At 36.0% G+C, this 21068-nt stretch overlaps 1 protein-coding gene across 5 annotated transcripts in view; it reads left to right on the top strand.

Moving 5' to 3' along the window:
- LOC126373549 (histone-lysine N-methyltransferase PRDM16-like) overlaps positions 1-21068 on the top strand; it is a 166004-nt gene that overhangs the window by 95815 nt on the left and 49121 nt on the right. For 2 of the 5 annotated variants that reach the window (XM_050019682.1, XM_050019684.1), the window contains exon 1: positions 17429-17593. The exons of the other annotated variants lie outside the window; for them this stretch is intronic. In XM_050019682.1, the coding sequence (XP_049875639.1) occupies positions 17482-17593 (112 nt within the window). In that variant the 5' untranslated portion in view covers positions 17429-17481. Of the gene's footprint in view, positions 1-17428; positions 17594-21068 lie in introns of those variants that run through there. 5 annotated transcript variants of the gene reach the window in all.

Here is a 21068-nt window from a genome sequence, read left to right on the forward strand (position 1 = left end):
GAGCCAAGCGTTCTACCAACTGGGCTACCACGGCTCAAAATTCATAAATAAATGCAATTTCTAAAAGCATACCTGATTATTTTTTAATTTGAATTGGAATTTGTATTTTATTCCCTTTGCGACTTGTAAATTATTGAATCCATCGTTTTGAAATCCATTGGTCCCGACATTATTAATGCAATATTGACTTTATTCTACAACGTTTAGGGTAGAACTTCTTCCAGGGGAAGATGTGAAATTTATAATTGAAGGCCGTAAATTAATGTGACATCGACAGTTGTGGGTGTCGTAGGGAGGGTGGATGCCAATATTTTATCGAGAAGGTAATTATTTGATCCGCGCCTGGTAACAGATGAAACTTTGCAATGTCTTTCTTATTCTTTGCATTATGAAATTTATGATTAATGATTATTTTGTGATCAGTGTTCGGATGTGCGACCGGGGGCGTTAGACTGCAAAATAATTGCGAGTTTCTTTATTGAATATAAAATAGCAATGTTGCATATAAAAGTAAGTTCGCAATGTAAACAAATGTCAAAATAGCAATATTGCTTATTTATATGATCAATTATAGAATCCTCATCCTCTATATTAGCAAAGAACTACGTTACGTTATAATTCATCATCATCATCATTGTTGTTGTGCCATGTTGCTAGTGCCATGATCATCCCGTGATTTAACTCGGTAAGAACCCGGTATTATGTGTTTTAATTATGATAAAAACTGCGTCAACCTCTTATACAATACGTTAGAATATAATTATTAACTAATCCATAACTGAACATGAAACTTGAGCTCAAGATCTATATTCCGTACTACACATTCGTTGATGAATGAGTCTTGATTTTCTCTCTTAAATCGACAAAATTCAAACGTTTATCAGATACACCTCTGTAGTAGGTACTGCTGAAAGAACAACAAAGGAACATTACATAACCCAATGCTATTTTAATTCCCCACTACAACATAATCACATGTCAGCTTACATAACATTGGCTAATATATCCTGACCTCGATTTCAAAGATAAACTAATTCTCGACTGGACAACTTGGGACGATAGAACAATGGCTTTACTTGAAGGATTTGAATTGATTCGAACGTTTGAACACTTCTCTCGATTACATCATGCTTATGGGAAGCTGATTTTCAAAGTTTACATTGAAAACAACAACATGTTACGGACAATGTATAGCCACGTAAGTTTCAGCTCGATGTTATATGATTTTCATTTGAGCAGCTGCCTAGTTTAGTTATGTGACAGTCTGTTGTTTCTCTTACAGATCTTTTCCGATGTTATGTAAAATTTTGTCAAGGGTTACTGGATTTGTAATTCTTTTAATATTGATTTCCTTCGTTCCACTACTTAGTAATTAGCAGATACGAAAGTATTATCATAATATGTATTTCCGTTTGGTGAGATAATCCAACGTGTTGTATCATGAAAAAATCAATTCGTCTATTAATCATTAAGATTTGAGACAACATGGTGTGTGATATCAAGAATTACTGCGATTATTTAGTGACGTAGGATAACATCATATTTATCTGGCGTACTAAAATACCTTCGAATTCTACCAAACTGATACTGAATATGGAAAATCCATAAACATACCGACCGGCAATTCATTTTCGTGTCAGACGTACAAAGCGATGATGAGAACGTCATAGGAGGCGCGAGACGCCCGACTGTGATCTGTCAAAAGTGACTCCGTCAAAGGGTTTTTGTTAAGGCACGAATTAAATCGACCAGCGGGAGGTGACGCCATGAATTGAGCTATAACGGGGTTATTCTACACTACCCTCCGAGGTTATGTAATTGGTGGGATTTTTCGGATATTGCAATGTGCTGCATAGAAAGCTCCATCTCTCTTATACTCTTATTTCTTTTTCTGAAATAGTGTTTTTTTATTTTTTTTTGTAGTGTAAATAAAGTGCCTAAAATTGACTAGTATTTGTTAATTATCAGACAAATAAGGAGTTGAAATTTCAGACACATGAAAATTTAAAGACAATATGAAAAGGTGCAAAGTATTTCAGAATTATTGTTTTATATTTGGTAACCTATCTCTTCTGTATAGGAACAGTATTCTACCCGAAGGTCATTTGCGGTTAGAGAATGTGATCATTAAAATTAAATAAAGCGTAAATTCCATGATAGAACAATAAAAAGTGCCATACTGGTATTTACGGGTTAGGTTAAGATCTTACGGAAATAGGCTATACAATTTGATTGCGGTTTCTAACAATACATTATAGGTACCGATGTTATAGGCCTGTGTATATCAGAAAATTATGCTGAAGGACTTATAAGGAAAAACCAATGGGATATCTATCGTCATGAACAATAAGTATTCAATTCTTATCATATTTTGTTGGTTACAAGCGCGAAAGTTTAATTATCAAATCGGCTTTAAACAAAGATGTGTTTCTATTGAAATAAGGTCAAAGCGTCACTGTTATCACCACAAGCGGTGTTAAATAAAACATAAAAGTGTTAATATTAATTTATTTTGACGAAAATGTTTATCAATTCTTAGAGATTCACATACAATTAATGGCACAGTATAGATAAAAGTAGTGGTGTCAGTGCTCCGGAAGGTCGTAACTTTTGTCAGAGTAGTTATGAATGACACTATTAAAATGATAACTTTGTGTTTTGCGGTAAAATGTATTATAGGAATTTCTGAATAAGAAATGACAATTATTTCCTGATATGAAAGAGAAAAAGTTAATTTAATGTTTTAATGAGATTATGAAAGATTTCTCAGAAAAGATTAGGAACCGTTAAAGGATATAACCTAATAATATTTTGACGACATGACTAAAATTATAATTTAGTTTAAACGTGACTTATAAGCAGCGTTGAATTATAAATATTTCTAAAATTATATTTTTATTTAACCTGGAACCTGGCAGAGGGCAACAGTAACTGTCAGTACTATTCAGAGGTGGAGGATAGGAATCCTAGTACGGCTTTGAAATAGACTACTCTGGGCCCCATTCCGCTACCGTGCTGTAGAGTATTTTTCCCTAAAAAATAGCTTGGAGAATGCTACATCTACAAGAGCGTGATTCTTAAAGTGATGACGATGATATTTTTATTTAAAAATATTGACATTTATAATACCTAATTGGGAAATCAATAAATACGTTGAATATTATCCCGTGAGAAGCATCTAAAATAATAAATAATAACATATCTGCACTTTTCGCAAATCGTTCGACGCAAATCTCACAATGCTTCGGCGGCACAACGTGTATCATATTTCATAAAAAAAAACTTTATCATTGTCATACAAATGTATCAGTTGTTCGGACTCCATAATTGCTGGCATACTCTGTAATTTGCGAAGGCCCTTTGTATGGAAGTCAATGGTGGGACTATTGTCGTTATCAACTCGAATGGTCGCTTAGTAGGGGCCTTGAATGTACTTGTATTTTGCCACCATTTTGAAAAAGATCTTAGGAATAAGGTGAGCTGTGATTTTGGGTTCTATTAAGAAGTTGTAAAGTACAAATTAGAGTTGATGTAGAGTCGAATTTAGGGAAGTCTTTATGTAGAGAAGAAGTAGTTGATGTTATTGGCAAATATTTTTAAAGAACATGACTGAAATGGTTTGTAAGTGAAGGTCATATTGGTAAATAGAACGTCACAGGGTGCCAGCTGGTGATGGAGTAATAATCTTAGCAAAGTGACGAAAATAAAACTACTGTATAAGTGTTGTGGGATAGTGTCCTTTCGAACATAGTGGTCTACATATATTGAACATGATATGCTACATATGGGGAGCACTGAGGGTTCTCATCCGGTTATTCTATCACCATATCCACCTAAAAAGTTCTCAATTACCGTAATAAAGGAGAAAAGTAACAAAATGAATTCAAACATGCCCATTTAGATTCTACAAAACAAACAACACAATGCAGTTATTAGTGTTGTATAAAATGATTTATTTTTAAATTCACATGATATCCTGGATGAATAATTAAATATAGGTATTTTGTCTTGATTGCATTAGGTCATGTTTCTATCAAAGGAAACCCATATCGTGCTTTTAATGAAGTTCATTAACTACATAACTACTTTCCTGCTTTGCTCGTTGATTGATAAAGATTCATTATAGAACTCTTGGAAAAGCTGGGTTAATAGATGAGAATGTTGATAGTATTTAGTGTAGTTGTTTATTTCTATGCTCGCTTGGGAGTGAATGAAAAATATAAACTCTCTGCAACACTTTTCCTGCTCAACATCAACGACATGTTACAACCTAGCGTTGTCGGTTATGCAGATGACAGTACGGTCTTATAGAGATATTTGGCCAGCGGAAAAGCCAGCAGGGAGGATACCTATACGTTCACAGAGAGAGGGTAGAGCGGGTGAATCTGACCTTAAGTCGCGTTTCCCAATAGGTTGATGCAAATTTGGTCACGTTCAATGCCACCAAAACGCAGGCGTGTCTGTTTTCCGCCAAACGGAGTGCCTTCGAGCTAACTCCCATCTTCCAGAGTGCATCTGTACCTGTTAACGGCAGCCTAGAACTCCTTGGCATGGAGTTAAGGTCTAATCTTAACTTCGGCGTTCGTTGTCCAAGCTTGGACGATGAGGGGCTTGAGGGGGGAGGCGTGCGGGCAATACGTAAGTCGATCGACGTCGAGCCCCACCAAGTGTCATTCCTAGATCTCGTTTGTCTTAGAGACCACACGTCATACATACCTTTGTAAAATTTTAAAAAATAATAAAGCATTACGTATTTTGAAGCTGAAGTACTGTTTTCTTTCCGATACGAAGCCTGTACACGCGTTCAGTTCCTTATCTTCCTGGGTATTACGTAAAAATCGACAAAGAGGGATCGTGTCCTTTCTAACCCTAGGGAGTGTTAATTTTATTATTAGTAATTGTTTTTTTTTCTAAATCTTTTTTGTAGGATTTTAAATTTGTTAGGTATACTGACTTATTGTTTTAATGATAATATTTACATGTTTGACGACCATATATATTAATATCACGGCTGGATTCAAACTTGCTAAGCTTCTCAATAACATAAGAAAAATACTCGTAGGGTTTCCAACTAATCAAGTGAGTTACTTTTTACTAAACGTCAAAACACGAAATTACTAAGGAATGTCTATGAAAAAGCAACCTGGGACGTATTATTCTATTTTTCTTTATTTAAATTCAAAAATAAGTAAAATAGAAAAAAGAAAACGCTTTTTGTAAACGTTATTTTGTAATCAGAATTTCATAATTTATCTTGAAACTACCCGATTATAACCTCAGAGATATTTTAAAACAGATTAATCAGTGGTTATAAACATAATTACCGTTGTAGTACCCCTCAGTCCACGCTGGGGGCGGCTGGCAATCAATAAACGTATGCTCAACGCTCCCTTTGGCTGTGGGAACGTCTGTGTTTGTATAGCGGTATTAGATTAACGATAACTTGTTACGAAAGCGAAAAGCTGAAAGTTTCTGTGGACTTGTTTCGGTCGAGAATCACAAATGAAGTCAAATAGGGAACACTAAAGATTTTCTATTACGCAGATGCTTGACTGGTGTCCAGGGTAGAAGCGGAGTTGAGCGGATCTCGGCTTAGAGACTTGTTGAAGGTCAATGTAACATTTTTGAATTTACGTCATTTCGCAAGGTGTTATGGCTGAGGAGAAGAAATGACAAGAAACTGCAGCAGCAACACATCTTTTAAATCAATGACACATACAGGGTACATTACAAGTTATTTAATAACTAGAGGAACACATTCAGAGTATTGTTATGTTTTTTGATGCCTCTTTTAATGTCCAAATTCATTGTCTCAATTTGACAGGATCAAATGGTCTGGCAACTTCGTAAAGTTAACTAAACTTTGTTCTATTGTTACATTTTCAATCAAATATGGATACATAGTCTTTCATAGCCTCTATTTTTTAATAAAGATGTTCTCAGAATGTCTTGAAACTATGGTTCCATGTCAGAAGTAGAATCGCTTTAAGCGATTAGGCCGCTATTTGCCATGTACTTAGTTAAGAGTCTTTTTGTAATTATTTCTTTTTATTTTGGTGCATTAAAGTGTATTTGTATTTGTAGAACTTGAGTGTCAGGATATTAGTAAGTATAATCCGTGATCTCTGCCTACCCCAATGTGTAGTAGGCAAGATCTTTTGTTTGTGTATTAATTAAGTGTATATTCACTTTCTATCCCTTCACAAATCAAGACACCTCCCCAGACCGCAAGCATTAGTGAGATTTCACTAATGACTACTAAAACTGAAGTGAGGATAACACTGAAACTGGCTTCTACCCTCTTGAGGGGCGAGTTACAAGCGCGCAGAGTTATACGAGAATAAAGCTATAGTATAAGAATCAAAGCGTACGTTATGAAAGTATGAAAACAGTGTCTTACCTAATGTTACTGACTTGGAAATTTTACGTCAATATTTTACCACATTTCATGTTTACAGGCAGTAAGTGAATTGGGTACGTACAGTCATGAGCTATCATATTTGACATTTAATGAGACTTACGGTTTAATTTGTCAAAAAAGTTAATATGACTTGATTTCAAAGTGTATACATATTAGTACTCGTGACCTTACTAGGTTAAAGATAAATTATGAAATTCTGATTACTTACTAAATAAAGACAGATCTAAAACTAACAAAAAACATTTTATTTTTAACATTATAACATTTTTTCAACTTATTTATGAATCTTAATCAAGAAAAACGTAATAATAAGTCCGACACTACGTTTTTCTATTACGTCACAGTGTGCTTTTTCAAACAAATTCCATTGTAATTTCGTGTTTTGACGTTTAGTAAAAAGTAACTGATTTGACTTAGTTGAAAACTAGCCCATTAATTCACTAACAGACACACAGTTCGTTTGACCATTATAGATGGTGATACGGCTCACCACCTATCACGTTGGTCTAACAGAAAGCTCTGCGAGGTGTGGATACTTAGTTCATCTTACAATGCACGTAAGTACCTCTAATTACACTCTCTCTCTCTCTCTCTCGGTGGAGTAATTACTCTATTTGAGATATAGTCGTGAGCTTATTTTATTTGTGTTAAGGGAATTAATTGCGATAAAAAATATTCGTTTATAAACTAGGCATAAATTAATTTCATTGTCGGGTTGATTTATTATGAATGTATATTATTTTTTATTTGACATAAAATATTTTTATATACCCATCTGTATAGAAATTCATGTTGAAATTGCGATCGCTCCCTCTCATGGCTCGACCTCGCCATAGTCTACAGTAGGGTGAGTGGGTTGATTGATGACCCCTTGTTCTCGGATAGCCAGCTCAATTACACCACGATAACTTAATTTGACATGATATTCCGAGTTTTGAAGCTCCAGAGGGGTAGGTAAGTGATTCACAAGTGTTTTTGTAACACTTTATAGATGGATCTCCGGTATTTCTCCACTTGCGCAAATGTTTTTGTAGCTGATAAATGGCTAAAGTTTTGGGGCTGTCTGTGAATTTAGCCGCGTGGTGTTGCGTGGGATGACGATTTATCTTCCCTGTCTAATGACGAAAGGTCGTAGTCAGGTAAAGGATATTTTATGCTCTTTTATTGACCTTCTATTTCCAAAAACTCACGCCTGTTATTCTTTTTGGGGCTAGCATCAGTTCTTATTGAAGTTTTTTTATATATCTTTATATGGACTATGTTGAATCGCTGTGTCACGGGATACGTGACAAGTTATCACTTTTTCGTAAATATATTGTAAAGGACATAACCAAGGATATTTGCGCGCGACTTTTTATAGGTCACACAATCGGGGATAGATTATTAACACATATAATGGCCTCGATTCCTGCAGACACCGCCTAATTTTACTTTAAGTTATACCTGTCATTTTCTTATTCCGCGAAAAGGAAAGGGACGGATGACTGACAGCTCTTAATTTGGAAGAATGAGTAAATGAATGAATAACGCGGGCGAATCAAAAAGGTATCTCGCTGGTATGCAAACCGTTTGACGGGTGCAATATAATTCTGTCGGGTTATTGTCGAATGTAAAATTTTTAGACGGTTGTTTTAGATTTGTGCTTAAAATTGACGTGTGTTCCATAAATTATGTTTGTCGATTACCCGTCCCTTTCCTTTTCGGCGGATAAGAAAATGACAGATATAACTTAAAATAAAATTAGATGGTGTTTACAGGAATTAGCACCATTATGTACTTTAAAAAACACATGTACATCGAACGAATTCCTTTATCTTATCATAACATCCAAATCAGAGCAGACAAGTCGCCCCTAAGCTATTGAACAACAATATTCAGTGACTAGTAAAGCAAATGTTTACCCCACGAAGTCATGCGAGAAACCATTTCATCATGGTGTTTCCGTCACATGGCCAGAAGCCTGCGGGCCACTAATGAGCTCATTAAATATAGACAAGTTTTCTTGTTCAACTACCTTGCCTGAAGTTGTAGTGGATTTCAATGTTTTTACGTGAATTATTGTAGATATGGCGCATATATTATGGCATTACTAAGTACTTAAAGTAGAAAGAAAATAATTGCTAGTGTGGTCCGGCTAAAGTTTTCTGTGAACAAGCAAGATTCTTCTGCTTTCCAAGTTCTGTTTGTTTCCGGCCATGTAGTTACTGCCATTTGTGCCAAATCTACAATAAGTGACGTCAAAAAATATCGGTTCTGTTTGCATCGTAGGCACTAAGATAGTCAATATACCATCATCATCATCTCTTTAGTGTTGTCCCGTTCTTTACGGGGTTGGATTACCAAATCTGAAGATACAGGTCCGGTTTTCAGAAGCGACGGGCAATCTGACCTTCGCACTAAGGTTAGGTCACACATCTCTGAAATGCATTTTCACGAGAATGTGGGTTTCCTCACAATGTTTTCCTTCACCGTTGGACACGTGATTATTTGATGATCCAAACATGAATTCGTATACAATTTCAAAAATCATTGGGTTAGAGTTAATTAAGTACCGGTGAATCAGGCAAATCTAAAGTCGCGTTAAAAAAAACAAGCGATGTGACTTTAATTGTAAGTGATTTTTGACTCTACATCCATACATAAACATGCCCGTAAGATTACGAACACTCGTAGAGTTTCATCGTCACCAGCCCATTAACGTCTCCACTGCTGGGGCAAGGCCTTCCCTATGGATGGATAGGGAGATCGGGCCTTAAACCATCACGCGGGCCCAGTGCGGATTGATAGTTATTAATGACTGCTAATGCAGCCGGGACCAACGGTTTAACGTGCCTTCCGAAGCACGGATGAGCTCGAGATGAAAACTTTTTTTTTGTGGTCACCCATCCTATGACCGGCCTTTGCGAAAGTTGCTTAACTTCAAAAATCGCAGACCGAGCGCGTTTACCGCTGCGCCACCGAGCTCCTCCTCCTCGTAGAGTTTAGTTAAGTATTTGATTAATTTCAATCCTCAATTTCTATCATAATTATTTCATCCCTAACTTATCAGTAGGTAATACTGACGAACTAAAATAATAAAAGAAACGAAGGTCTCTAATTGCTCTTTCCACTTTTCCCAATCAGATCGATCGCCCAAGACATATCGGACGCAAGGCGACACAGTAACTGGCATTACTTTCTAATGCTATTTTATTGCACCTATAAATTCGATGGCGTCGCCCCGGGAGGCGCTTACGACTGGCTATCGCACTTTTCGATTTAGAACTCTCTTCGTTCAAAATTGAAATGGCTGCCCTTTTGTCGGCGAGATTTAAATTCGCCATTTTAGAAGGCGATTCTTTTCGTGGCCATTCGGGGAGTGGTCGCGGTCGTTTGGTACTAAGCGGAAGATTGTTACAATGCAAATGGTACCTAGATTGTGATTAGTTTGATGGTAAACAATAATTATTAAATGGAGCAGTATTTACGTGACACGCAGGACCTATTTTCTCTAATGTTTTATGAAGCTACTTAGTCATTTTTTAATTTGTTTTTTTCTATTAAGTTTATTTTATTCGTTTGTAACTGTTAAATAATTATTATGTGTAATAAAGAATTATGGATTAATTGGAAAAAAATAACTTTTAATTTAAATAAACAAAATCATACTCGACCCAAAATCTGTTAACTTAAGATTCTTTTCACATGCAATGCAGCAAACTGATTGCATCAACTCAACCCGAATTGAAAAGCTCCTCAATCTATTGTCGAAGGGACATTTTAAACTATCGTTTATCCTTTCAAATGTAACGGACAGTGGGTAGTTTATCAAACCGATAGCGTCTACAATGGGGCTCTATCGTCGACTTGAGTTAAATTATTGCATTCCTTGATGTGTATGGAAAATAGCCTATAAATGGAAGTAATGTATTTGAAGATGTTAAATTGAATATTGGACGTAAACACTTACTAATACGTATTGACAATAATTAAAGTATAAACAACAAAATTAAATCTATTGAAAGTGTATCTTGAGTATACAATATACATATTATATGTATGATGCATTTCGACTACAGCGACAGCAGCTGGTGGATTCATTGATGGTTGTCATTTAAGAACTTGGAAAGTCTGCTCTCTGGTGTTCTCTGTGATGGCTCGTATAGCCAGTTTTATGTGTATGCCCACGTTTTGGGCCCGTCAGCACACCCCTTACATAATTATAGGTGATTGCCGCAGGTGGTCGGGCTTTCAGATCATCACGTTTTCTGTATGATATGCAAAGTTGTTTGATACTTTTATGAGATTTCTATTAAGAATGTAGTAGGTACACAAAAGTATATACAGTCAGTATCCTAACATAAGCTGATACCTGCCTAATTGCTGCCCAAATATGCTTGCCTTATATGCCACTACATAGAAGTAACAATAACACAACTAACAGAATATGTCTGCCTTATATAAGTAACAACAACTTACATAGTAACAATAACACAACTAACAGAAAAGAAATAGGTAGAAAATCAGTCAGCAATAGTTATTTATATTCTTGCAACGCCGCCGATACACTCCTACGTATCTGTTACCAAATGTTGGTCCCTATTTGGTCCCTCTGTGGTCCCTCCCTGAATACAAAACAGCGGGACTACGTGCCACCGGACCTCTTGCGACGTATATTTTGTGGTGACATTTTATTTGATACTGCCCCCTCTCGATAGTGTTGCTGGATTGAAAATATTCCGACTTATTTGGCAGCATTTTTGGAATTTAAATTTTAATCTGGAAACGTTCGCTGAATTTATTATAACAACTGAGTAGATATGAATTGGCATGGGATACTTATGCCGTGAAGTAGGAAAGAAAAACTGAACATGATGATGAGGTAATAACAAAGCTAATGTTTTATTATTTTCTTCATCAACTTGAACCAATACATAGATGAGGCTTCTATCTTTTCATGTTTTAAATCTTTAAACGATAAAATTTAAGTCGCTAGCATCATAAATCAATGCTTAGTATAGAAGGTCTACTATGTCTGTCCGGGCTAATCTTGAAAATGTTCAAATGCAGATTTTACTGCTACTTTCTGCATGGGTAAAAACTTTACTTGTGCGTCTGGGTAGGGTCGTAAATATAAGTAATTTATTTATAATTTTTTGGTAAGTTATTGTATTATATTGGTAACACTGCTGTTGGCGATCCCTTGCCTCCCGGACTCCCTTGGCGATCCCTTCACGTCTACAGAATACTTGAGAGAAAAACTTTCAAGTTCTGGGATATTTTATTTTCTCTTGGCCTTAGCCTTGCCAGGTTTAGTATTTGTTTAAATTGAAGAACAATACAAATTCTGAATGCACACATACATATCTACTTTAGATTACGCCTATTTCCCTTTGGGGTAGGCAGGGACGACGGAATTCCACTTACTACGACCCTGACACACTACTTTCGCTTTTTCCACTCTCATTAGTCTTCAGAACAGGAGTTGCAGTTAAACGTTTTTTATTCGATCCCAATCCAGAAAAGAAGGACTTCCCTTCTTAAGACAAAATAACGAACAAAAGTGACAAGTTTGTCGTCTGCTCTGTAGATTTGTGACTGCTTGCTCCAATATGAATTATTGTCATGAGTTTATATACTTATGTCTGAATTTTTCCTACGGAGCTTGCTTTCAGCTAATATTCATAAACGATGATATATTATTATGCAATGTTCGCACCAAGCTACCGGTGACAGTTCTAATAAATTCATGAGGCTATATTAAGTGATATAAATTCTCATACGTGTGGTGAATTTAAATTAACAGACAGCGAAAATATGATATTCATTTCTGGAGGGAAATAAATATGTGTTATTTTGTAGAATTTTTAGGTGCAAAGTTATGAATCACTTTCTTATAATACTGTTGTATTATAAGAAAGTTATTGTGGCAAGACTTTTGTCGAAAACTTTAAGTAACTTTTTATTTTTGATGCTTGATTACGGACACTGTCTACTGCGATTCAAAGAGCTATGAAAATTAACTATGATATCTGTAAGAACAAAAATATTAAGAAGGTGATATATACTCTGCTACGTTGGTCTTTTAGTATATCAATATCGTCAATATATACCAGTAGCTATAAAGGCACGTTTTTATTGGATAAAAGTTTGATCACGTGTAGTGATTCTGTTTGATGAAACCCAAGATGATTTTTGTGTGTAATATTTATTGTACTTTTTAAATATATATTCTAGACTATAATATTATGGTGTACGAATTCGTCAATCGATTTATTAAATAGAACTGCGCTAACAAAATTACACACTTTTCTTTCATCTACGAAGTAATCTTAAACAACGGTCGTAAACAGCTTGACACTCTCGCGATTAAACACAAGCCGCGTGTAATCGATTAAAGCATCTATAGAGACGCAATCGATTATCAAACGTGTCTGTCGCTAATCGATTCCACTTGTCGCCTTTGCGTAGCGTTCGCTATAGTGGGATGTTCAGATATTAAATCGCGCGGATTCGATTGAATCGCGATTTTTGTTTGCGAGTTTACGACTTTTGTATTCAGAACACGTTCGAAATATTAAATAAGTTCTTATTTTTATGTTTGTCTTTAACGAACTTCCCACAAAGTAGCGACATCTACAGCTTTATTTTTATTCATTTTGGTTTTTATTAGGACTTTATTATTAAAAGATTCCAAGTCGCGAACTAGGTACGCATCTTCGTGTCGTTCACACAATAATGTAAAGATGTTTGCGGAGTAAATATTACGGGTTTTTTTTCGTAGTGTTATTTTGTTTATGGAATGGAAAGGCACGTGCGTTTTCGTCTTAGTGTACAATTGTCACTTGTTAAATAAATTACAAAATGTTATACATACATAAACTCTCGCCTATTTCCCACCGTAAGCAGAGACTATGAAATTCCATTTGGTCGAACCTGACACACTTCTCTAGCTTCCTCCACATTCATCAATCGTTTCATACACGCACGTCGGTTCAGAGTAGATCGTACTAAACCTTTTCTAAGGACATCTCCAATTTGTTCAATGTAGGTATTTACATCCTTCTAGGACTTCCTCTGCCAGCCCTATCATCAACCTGCGCTTTATATATCGCTTTCGTAATCCTATTATCCTTCATTCGCTCTACGTGTCTCAACCAACTTAGCATTCCCTTCTCAATCTTAGTCATTTTATCGTCTTTTACACCATATCTCTCTCGTATTATACTGTTTCTCACTCTATCATTCAACTTTACACCGCAGATGCTACGCACATTTCATTTATATGGCATTAAGTACTTTTATGCTTTTACAAAATGTTATATCAGCGTAATATACCTAATTAGATAGTAGTTCGCTCATATTTACATTATAGTACACACGCAATGCTGATAAGATAACCTGGAAACAGGATAAAACCTACATATTTAATTCTGCGTATTTAATTGGTTGTATGTATTATATTTATGAAATAACTCATCTGACATGAAAATTTGAATGTGATCATGTAAATACTATTTCTATATGGTCAGATTATTGTTCAGTATTAATTTCGGAAAGTAAATCGTCATTCGTTGTCACGTCAATGAGTGTAAAAGAAAAAAATTGATGATTGCAAAAGCGGTATATAAAGCGAAACTTGATGGTAGGGCTGGCAGAGGAAGACCGAGACGGACTTACGATGACCAAATTGGAGATATCCTTAGAAAAGGTTTAATACGATCTACTCTGAACCGGCGTGCGTGTATGAAGCGATTGATTAATGTGTAGGAAGCAAGAGAAGTGTGTCAGGATCGAAGCAAATTGAATTCTATAGTCTCTGCATACCCCGGTGGGAAATAGGCGTGAGTTTATGTATGTATGTATGTCAATGAGTGTGGTTTGATTGTACGAGAATCGCAATATCAATTACTTTCACCATTCATAGATTGTTATAAAATGGTGATTGTTTTGCCTCTTCGCGTATTAAGGATGATAGTAACGTCGTAACGAAAAAAATTAGGGATGATTCAGACCCTTATTCTGAGTAGTTATCAAATGGAATTTTCCGTCGCAAAAGTATGGAACTGAAAATTATGAGTTTTCCGACAGGAAATTCCACTTGATATCAACTCAGAATCATAGTCTGAATCATCCCTCAAGAAGTTTTCGTTACGATATCACTACTTAATACTCTGTATTATTTATTATAGATAATTACAAAAGGTTACAAACAAATCCGAAAATAAGTGATCTTAGGCCGATGAATAAATACAATATGTGAAAAAGTGATAAATTATTATTTTTTTAACCTGTTTTTTTAAAAGGCATTTTTATATTGCAATTGTCAACTGTCTCCTTAACAAGCGAAGTAAATTGTCCCTTAGGAATAAGGTGAAAATCTACACGACTTGCATCCGTCCGATCATGACCTATGCAGGGGTAGTTTTCGCTCATGCGAGTCCCTCTCAAATCCACCGTCTACAGGTAATACAAAATCGTTTCATGCGGAAAGCCACGGGAGCTCCGTGGTTCCTTCGCAATGAAAATCTGCACATTGACCTAGGTCTGCCAACCATTGCCCAATGGCTCAAATTAGCTTCCAAACGTTTTTTCGATTCTGCTCCGCACCACCCAAATCCCCTGGTAGTTGCGGCTTCCGAATACATCCCGCTTAGGGACGGTACTGAAAAGTATCGGCGTCCGAAGGACGTAATATACGATCCCGACGACCCGATTACTCTAGCCATAGAGGCAGCCAATCAGCTCGCGACACCAAACACTTCAGGACCCCGATACCGACCCCGCCGGCGTGGTCGACGATTTCCCTCATTCAGCGCTTATCGCTATCGACCCACTAGGGTCGATTAATTCTTTCAAATATTCTTCCTCTCAGACGACGCCCTGAGCCGAGGTTCGCGCCCAACTGGGCACCCTCAGGCCTGTTGTCTTAAACGTTGTACCGGGTGAGAGCCTTCAGCGCTCCCCATTTGTCCGGCCAAGTAGTTAATGCCATCTGCGGCAAATCTACAATAAGTCACGTCAAAAAAAAAAAAAAAAAAAAAAAAAAAAAAAAAAAAAAAAAATTGTCAACTTCATTACAATACCTACATCAGTTTATTACATAAAATTATTTTACCTACTTCTATGAAAGCGGTTTGAAAGATATGTTGGTAGGTTTCGAAGAGAAGAACTCTATCTCATTTATTTGTTTGAAAAGAGTAATTTTGCTTAGATTTGCTTGAGTGGGTGTATTTATAAAAACTCTTTACACCTCTGCCTACCCTTTTGGGGCGACAGGTGTGATGCTATGTGTGTGAGGTACCTACTTATAATAAAGTTTACATAAATCTCAATTGTGATTGGTTAGGCGAATCTCTATCTACTTGTATATGTGGACCTGCCTACCCCAAAACGGTGTCGACGTGAATTTATGATAATATGTGTAACTTTTCATAACTTGCATAATAATTCGTAGCTCCTACTGAAATGGCGGGCCCCGTTCATTCCTTTAGCACTCTGTACATAGACAGCGCACCTATTTTTAAATATAGCTACCTTTGCACAGAGTAGTTACGACATCCGAGTCTGACAGACAAAGACGAAGATAATAAGGCGCATCCCATTGGTGCATCCGCAGTGAAGCCACGCCCTCCGCCGCCGCCGGCCAATCACAAGCCCGGGCACAGATCTTGAACGTTATCTTGTTATCTGCCGTCTCGCTTCGCACTCCCTGCTATTTTCAGATTTCAGATAAGTACCGAGTGAAAATATTTTACTGAACTGAAGACGTGTTAACTTTTAAAGAGTTGAAGATTTTATTGTCGTTTTCTAATTGAATCGTTTGATGCTACATTTTCAGGTGATTCTGAAAAAGCAATGAAATACATTTCATATGAGAATATGTATCTAATTTTCTTTTAATATAGGTACTTATGTAGTTATGTATTATATACGTAGATGGACATATGTGATAAGGTAGGTTCAACTTACACGTAAGGATATAATTTTTACTTTACGACTACCTCAAAGCATTTGTTTAGAAACGGTAGCAGTATGATTGAATTTCAACCGATAACACTCAGATATAGGGTCATATTCATTCCAGTTTGTTTTCTTAATCGGCGCCTGTCTCGTATCGCGACCAGATTCACAAGAGCCGCCTCTCGCAGTGCGTCATGCACTATCGTTACCTGTCAGGTGGTATACCATAGCTCTTTTTCTATTGGCCACGTTACACAAGTGATTTGTTATAAGCACTGTCGATAACTGAAGGGCCATTGTTTGTGCGTCTCCTGCTGTAAAATATTGTAATCTTGTTATTATTACATTTCCATTGAGTTCATATTGTATAGGTATGTACCCATAGCTAAAACAAAGCGGAGAGCTCTTGTGATATTTCAAAGAATTGCGGATTGTTTCTACTTTACATAATGATGTACCTAAATTAATACTATATTAGTTAATTTTAAGTAATAATTTTGAATCACATATCGCAATCAATGGCTATGTTAATTTCGACTAACAGAAAGGGTTTTGTTGAACAATGAACCCAAACATGTGATTTATGTTTACACAATTTTTCACACGTAGCCTTATTGTAGGTGGTACCTACGCCGAGAAAATTATCAAAAACGACATTACCGAGTGGTTGTTCAAAGCGTTACGTTGTCAAGTCCATTGAAGGAGTATTTTCAGACGGTAACCTTGCTAGCGACCCCCAGTGGTGCGAGAGAGAGGGGTGGCACGACATGCAGGGTGAGGGGAGGGGGGCAGGGCGGTCCGAGGGTACGTGATTTGGGATTCTAGGGATGCGCCGGGTCTCGCTTCCTCTCGTTTTACGTTACTCTGGCACAGAGCGTCGCGGGTAGCGCACCTCCCGCTTAGACGCTATCTACCCGCGCACGTCACTACGCATACCAAATTCGAACAATCAAAAATCGAACATCATAACCGTGCTGTGTAAATAATAAACAAAAGAAGACAGTTACTATCAGTGAATATTTTTTTTTTTTAAGATAATTTTTGTTAGCTCATGAATTAGTATTTTTTGTGATACATAGTACTTATATGATAATCTGGGGATGATATATAAGTGACTTATGAACTTGACTATATTGAGAGACAATTTTGTAAAATATTGTGATTATATGGACCATGATATTCGTTACAACCGACTAATGCTGAACCTAGATACGAAAATGAAGATGTCTGGTGAGTTACAACATATACCTAAGTTAATAATTATTTTAAAGAATTTATTATGAATCAAAGGATACAAATGAAACAGACTTACAAAGCTATTGTAAATGGTAGAGTTTGAAGAGGAAGACCTTTGCGAGCATACCGTGATCAAATTTAGACTATTTAAAAAAAAAACAAGATCAAACTCTGAACCAGTGGACATCTGTACTCGATTTGATAGAGTTGAGGAAGCGAAAGTGATGGGTCAGGAAATAAGTAGAAATCCGTCGCCATTTTCCTCCTATGGGAAAAAGGCATTACTGCGTATGTATAATAGATATACCTTCCTATGTAAAGAAAACCGTGAAAAATCAATAAACTCATGACCAGTAAAGGATTTTGTCATTCTTACAATAGAAGAACTACTTGTATTCAATAGAACTATTATTGGTTAAAATTACAATTACAATTGTAATATGTGTTTCTTATTGGATAGGATTGGATCTATTATAAACTTGAGTAATAAGTAGTTGCTTATCTTCTATATTATGCAACGCATGAGGGATATTGAAGAACCGAGAAATTACAAAAACGTACTTACTTATTACCTACACTAATAATTCATTTATGCTTACCTACTTGCTTATTGGAATGAGCTAGCTTTCAAAAGGGAATATGTAGATAAAGTAAGTCTTTGTGGTTAATTAATTACACGCAAAATTACAATCAAACTTAAAACTGATGAGAGTTTAGCGATAAAAGAAATCTTTTCGTATGGTTTGTTTATGGTCTTACGTTCATTTAACAACACACATATAGACAAACTTCAACTATGATAGGTAATATTGAGGGACTAGTCGCTGTCTAGTATTATTAAAAATGATAAATATAAATGCCAAATTAAACATCTAGAAGGCAATTGGCAACTTCTTTCTTACATTGTTTTAATATCCCTACTGTAAACGCGGTAAGAACCCGTTATTATGTGTGTTAACTTCTTTCTTTTTACATAGATACGTAAACACACGCCTATTTCCCACCGGGGTAAGCAGAGACTATAAAATTCCAATTGCTCTCTTTCGTTCTTTTTAATAATTTATATTCTATCACGCACAAAACATAACTCTACTATTTGTGCGGCTGTTAACCACGAATAAACCGCTAACAACCACTTCATTTTTTTTCTCCACACTTACCTATCTACGAATCTGTTAAGAGTGTGCGAAATAAAAAAAAAACATCAAAAACATCTTGATTTTTTTATCTTGCAAAAGAGTGCCAGCTTTTGGCGGCCTCCGACGGGTTAAAAGATTGTTTGTTTTAGCTATTTGACAATTTATTGATGTAAAATAAATGTTTTTTTTTTGCAAGGGATAGAGTTTTATTTGATTTTGATGAACGCGATAAGGTCTATAACGGTCATTATGAAAACTTTTGGTGTTGTTTTAATAATAGGCTAGATTCCAACTAGTGAAATCAGTTACTTTTTAGTAAACACCAAAACACGGAATTGCAATGGAATTTGTATGAAAAGGCAGACTGACAGACTGAATGACTGACGTCAAAGAAAACCGTGATAAACTGTGGCACATATTATTCATTTTTTTAATTAAAATTCTAAAATAAGTTAAAAAGAAAACGATTTTGTCAGTTTTAGATCTATCTTTATTTAGTGATCAGAATTTCATAATTTATCTTTTGAGTTCAGTTAGTTACTGCGAACACACTAATCAAAAAATATCAGAATTTATATATAGGCATAAATCGTTTAGATTATAACCTAATAAAAGTAGATTAAAATCAAATTATTTTGTACTATAACATGGAGCTTTCATTAAAGTATATGACATCGGAATACTTGTAAAAAGAAAAAAAAAACTTGGCATAGGCTGATTAAAAGCGCGCCAAGTCTAAGCGCAAAGGTGTGTTTAAAATAAGAACACTATAGATGTAAACAGAACAGCAGTTATTTAATTCTTCTTCTTCTATCGTGTGGATTGTGAGGTGAATTATCAACCCCATCAACCCTGGTGTCAAGGTTATTACTGAGCCGCCATAGGCCCCTGACATGACTCATGTAACGACTACGTACTTACATCAGTAAGTAATAACCGGGACCAACGGGTTAACGTGCCTTCCGAAGCACGGATCTTTTTTGTTATTTAATGATTGTATTTTTTAATAACTTGCCAATAATATTTCTCCCCTAAAAAGAAGAAAAAAGAGTGGTTAGTGTTACGTTTACAGACGCACTTTCCAACTTCCTTTTGTCTAGGTTGGGAATAGACATCGTAAGAATTTAGATGGCTATTAAAATAGTTGTTGGATTATAATTGGCATAACTAACGGTCGACCGCCCGACTGTACCATAACGTTATGCGACTAACGTTAGAAAGTCCGCTTTCCTCGAATCTTGCATTGTCTCGCACGATGAATGCCTATTTAGTGGAGTCTGTATGTCTGATGAGGCATGCAGTTTTCACGCCTGATCACCAACTTTTACTGCCGTTTCGAAAACTCGTTTTAATGAAATTTGACTCTTCAGTGTCGGTGTTAAGAATTGATGTATTGTACGTCGGGCGTGAGTCACGTTTGTCGCGTTAAGACTGTTTTATGAGTCAGCTATAAGGCCGTGAACTCTTGGTGACAGCGATGTAAACGCTTATTGTCAGTTGCCGTGGCTAACTTGTGAAATCGTCGTGTAGTGCGGTCTTGGAACAGAGACGATGCGAATTTAGGAAATTGTTTCAAATACCATATTTATTTAATTTTTCCTAAAATAGGTATTATTTATCATTATTCTACAGAGGATAGAGCATTGAAACACATTTAACTAGCGAATGACAGGTAGATATTTTCTAGGTGCATAGCAATATTTCAAAATATTTTTCACTTAAAATAATGTCTAGCTAATTTATTATTATGATTGATGGCATAAAATTATTTAGGATAAACTATAAAATTTATCTTTCTCAAATTTCACATTATTAAATCTATGGCTGGCTAAAAATTAAAAACCATGTCCACTCCGTCTTTCATCCAGGCGTGTTCTTATTTTAAATCTGCCTGGAGTTTCTGCGGAAACCGGAGACTTAACGACGGCTCGTCCGCATTGTCCGTGCACGCAGCGTTCGCGCCAAATGGACGCGCAACGGCTCATTTGAATTTCGAATTTGTTTTTTTACGAGACTTTTGATGGCCAGTATTAGTTTTCAAACATGACCCGAAAATTATAAGCCGCTAGATATTTTTTAAAACGGTTTTTGAGTTCAAATATTGTGGTTTGTTTTTTGCTATTTTATTAAATGATCTACATACGTTTTCAGAATCTGCCCATTCCATTAAGAATCGCAGGCGTGAGTTTACATAGCAAACTACCAACTTACCTATGTGTCAATTCTAATTATAATAGAATGATAAGAAACTCTTTTTCTTTATTAGTTTGCACCAAATAAAAAAAAACATTTCACAGATAATAAAAACTCTTTTCACCCGCGACAGGTGA

This window comes from Pectinophora gossypiella, chromosome 16 (assembly GCF_024362695.1).
Source record: "Pectinophora gossypiella chromosome 16, ilPecGoss1.1, whole genome shotgun sequence".
Classification (NCBI taxonomy): Eukaryota; Metazoa; Arthropoda; class Insecta; order Lepidoptera; family Gelechiidae; genus Pectinophora; species Pectinophora gossypiella.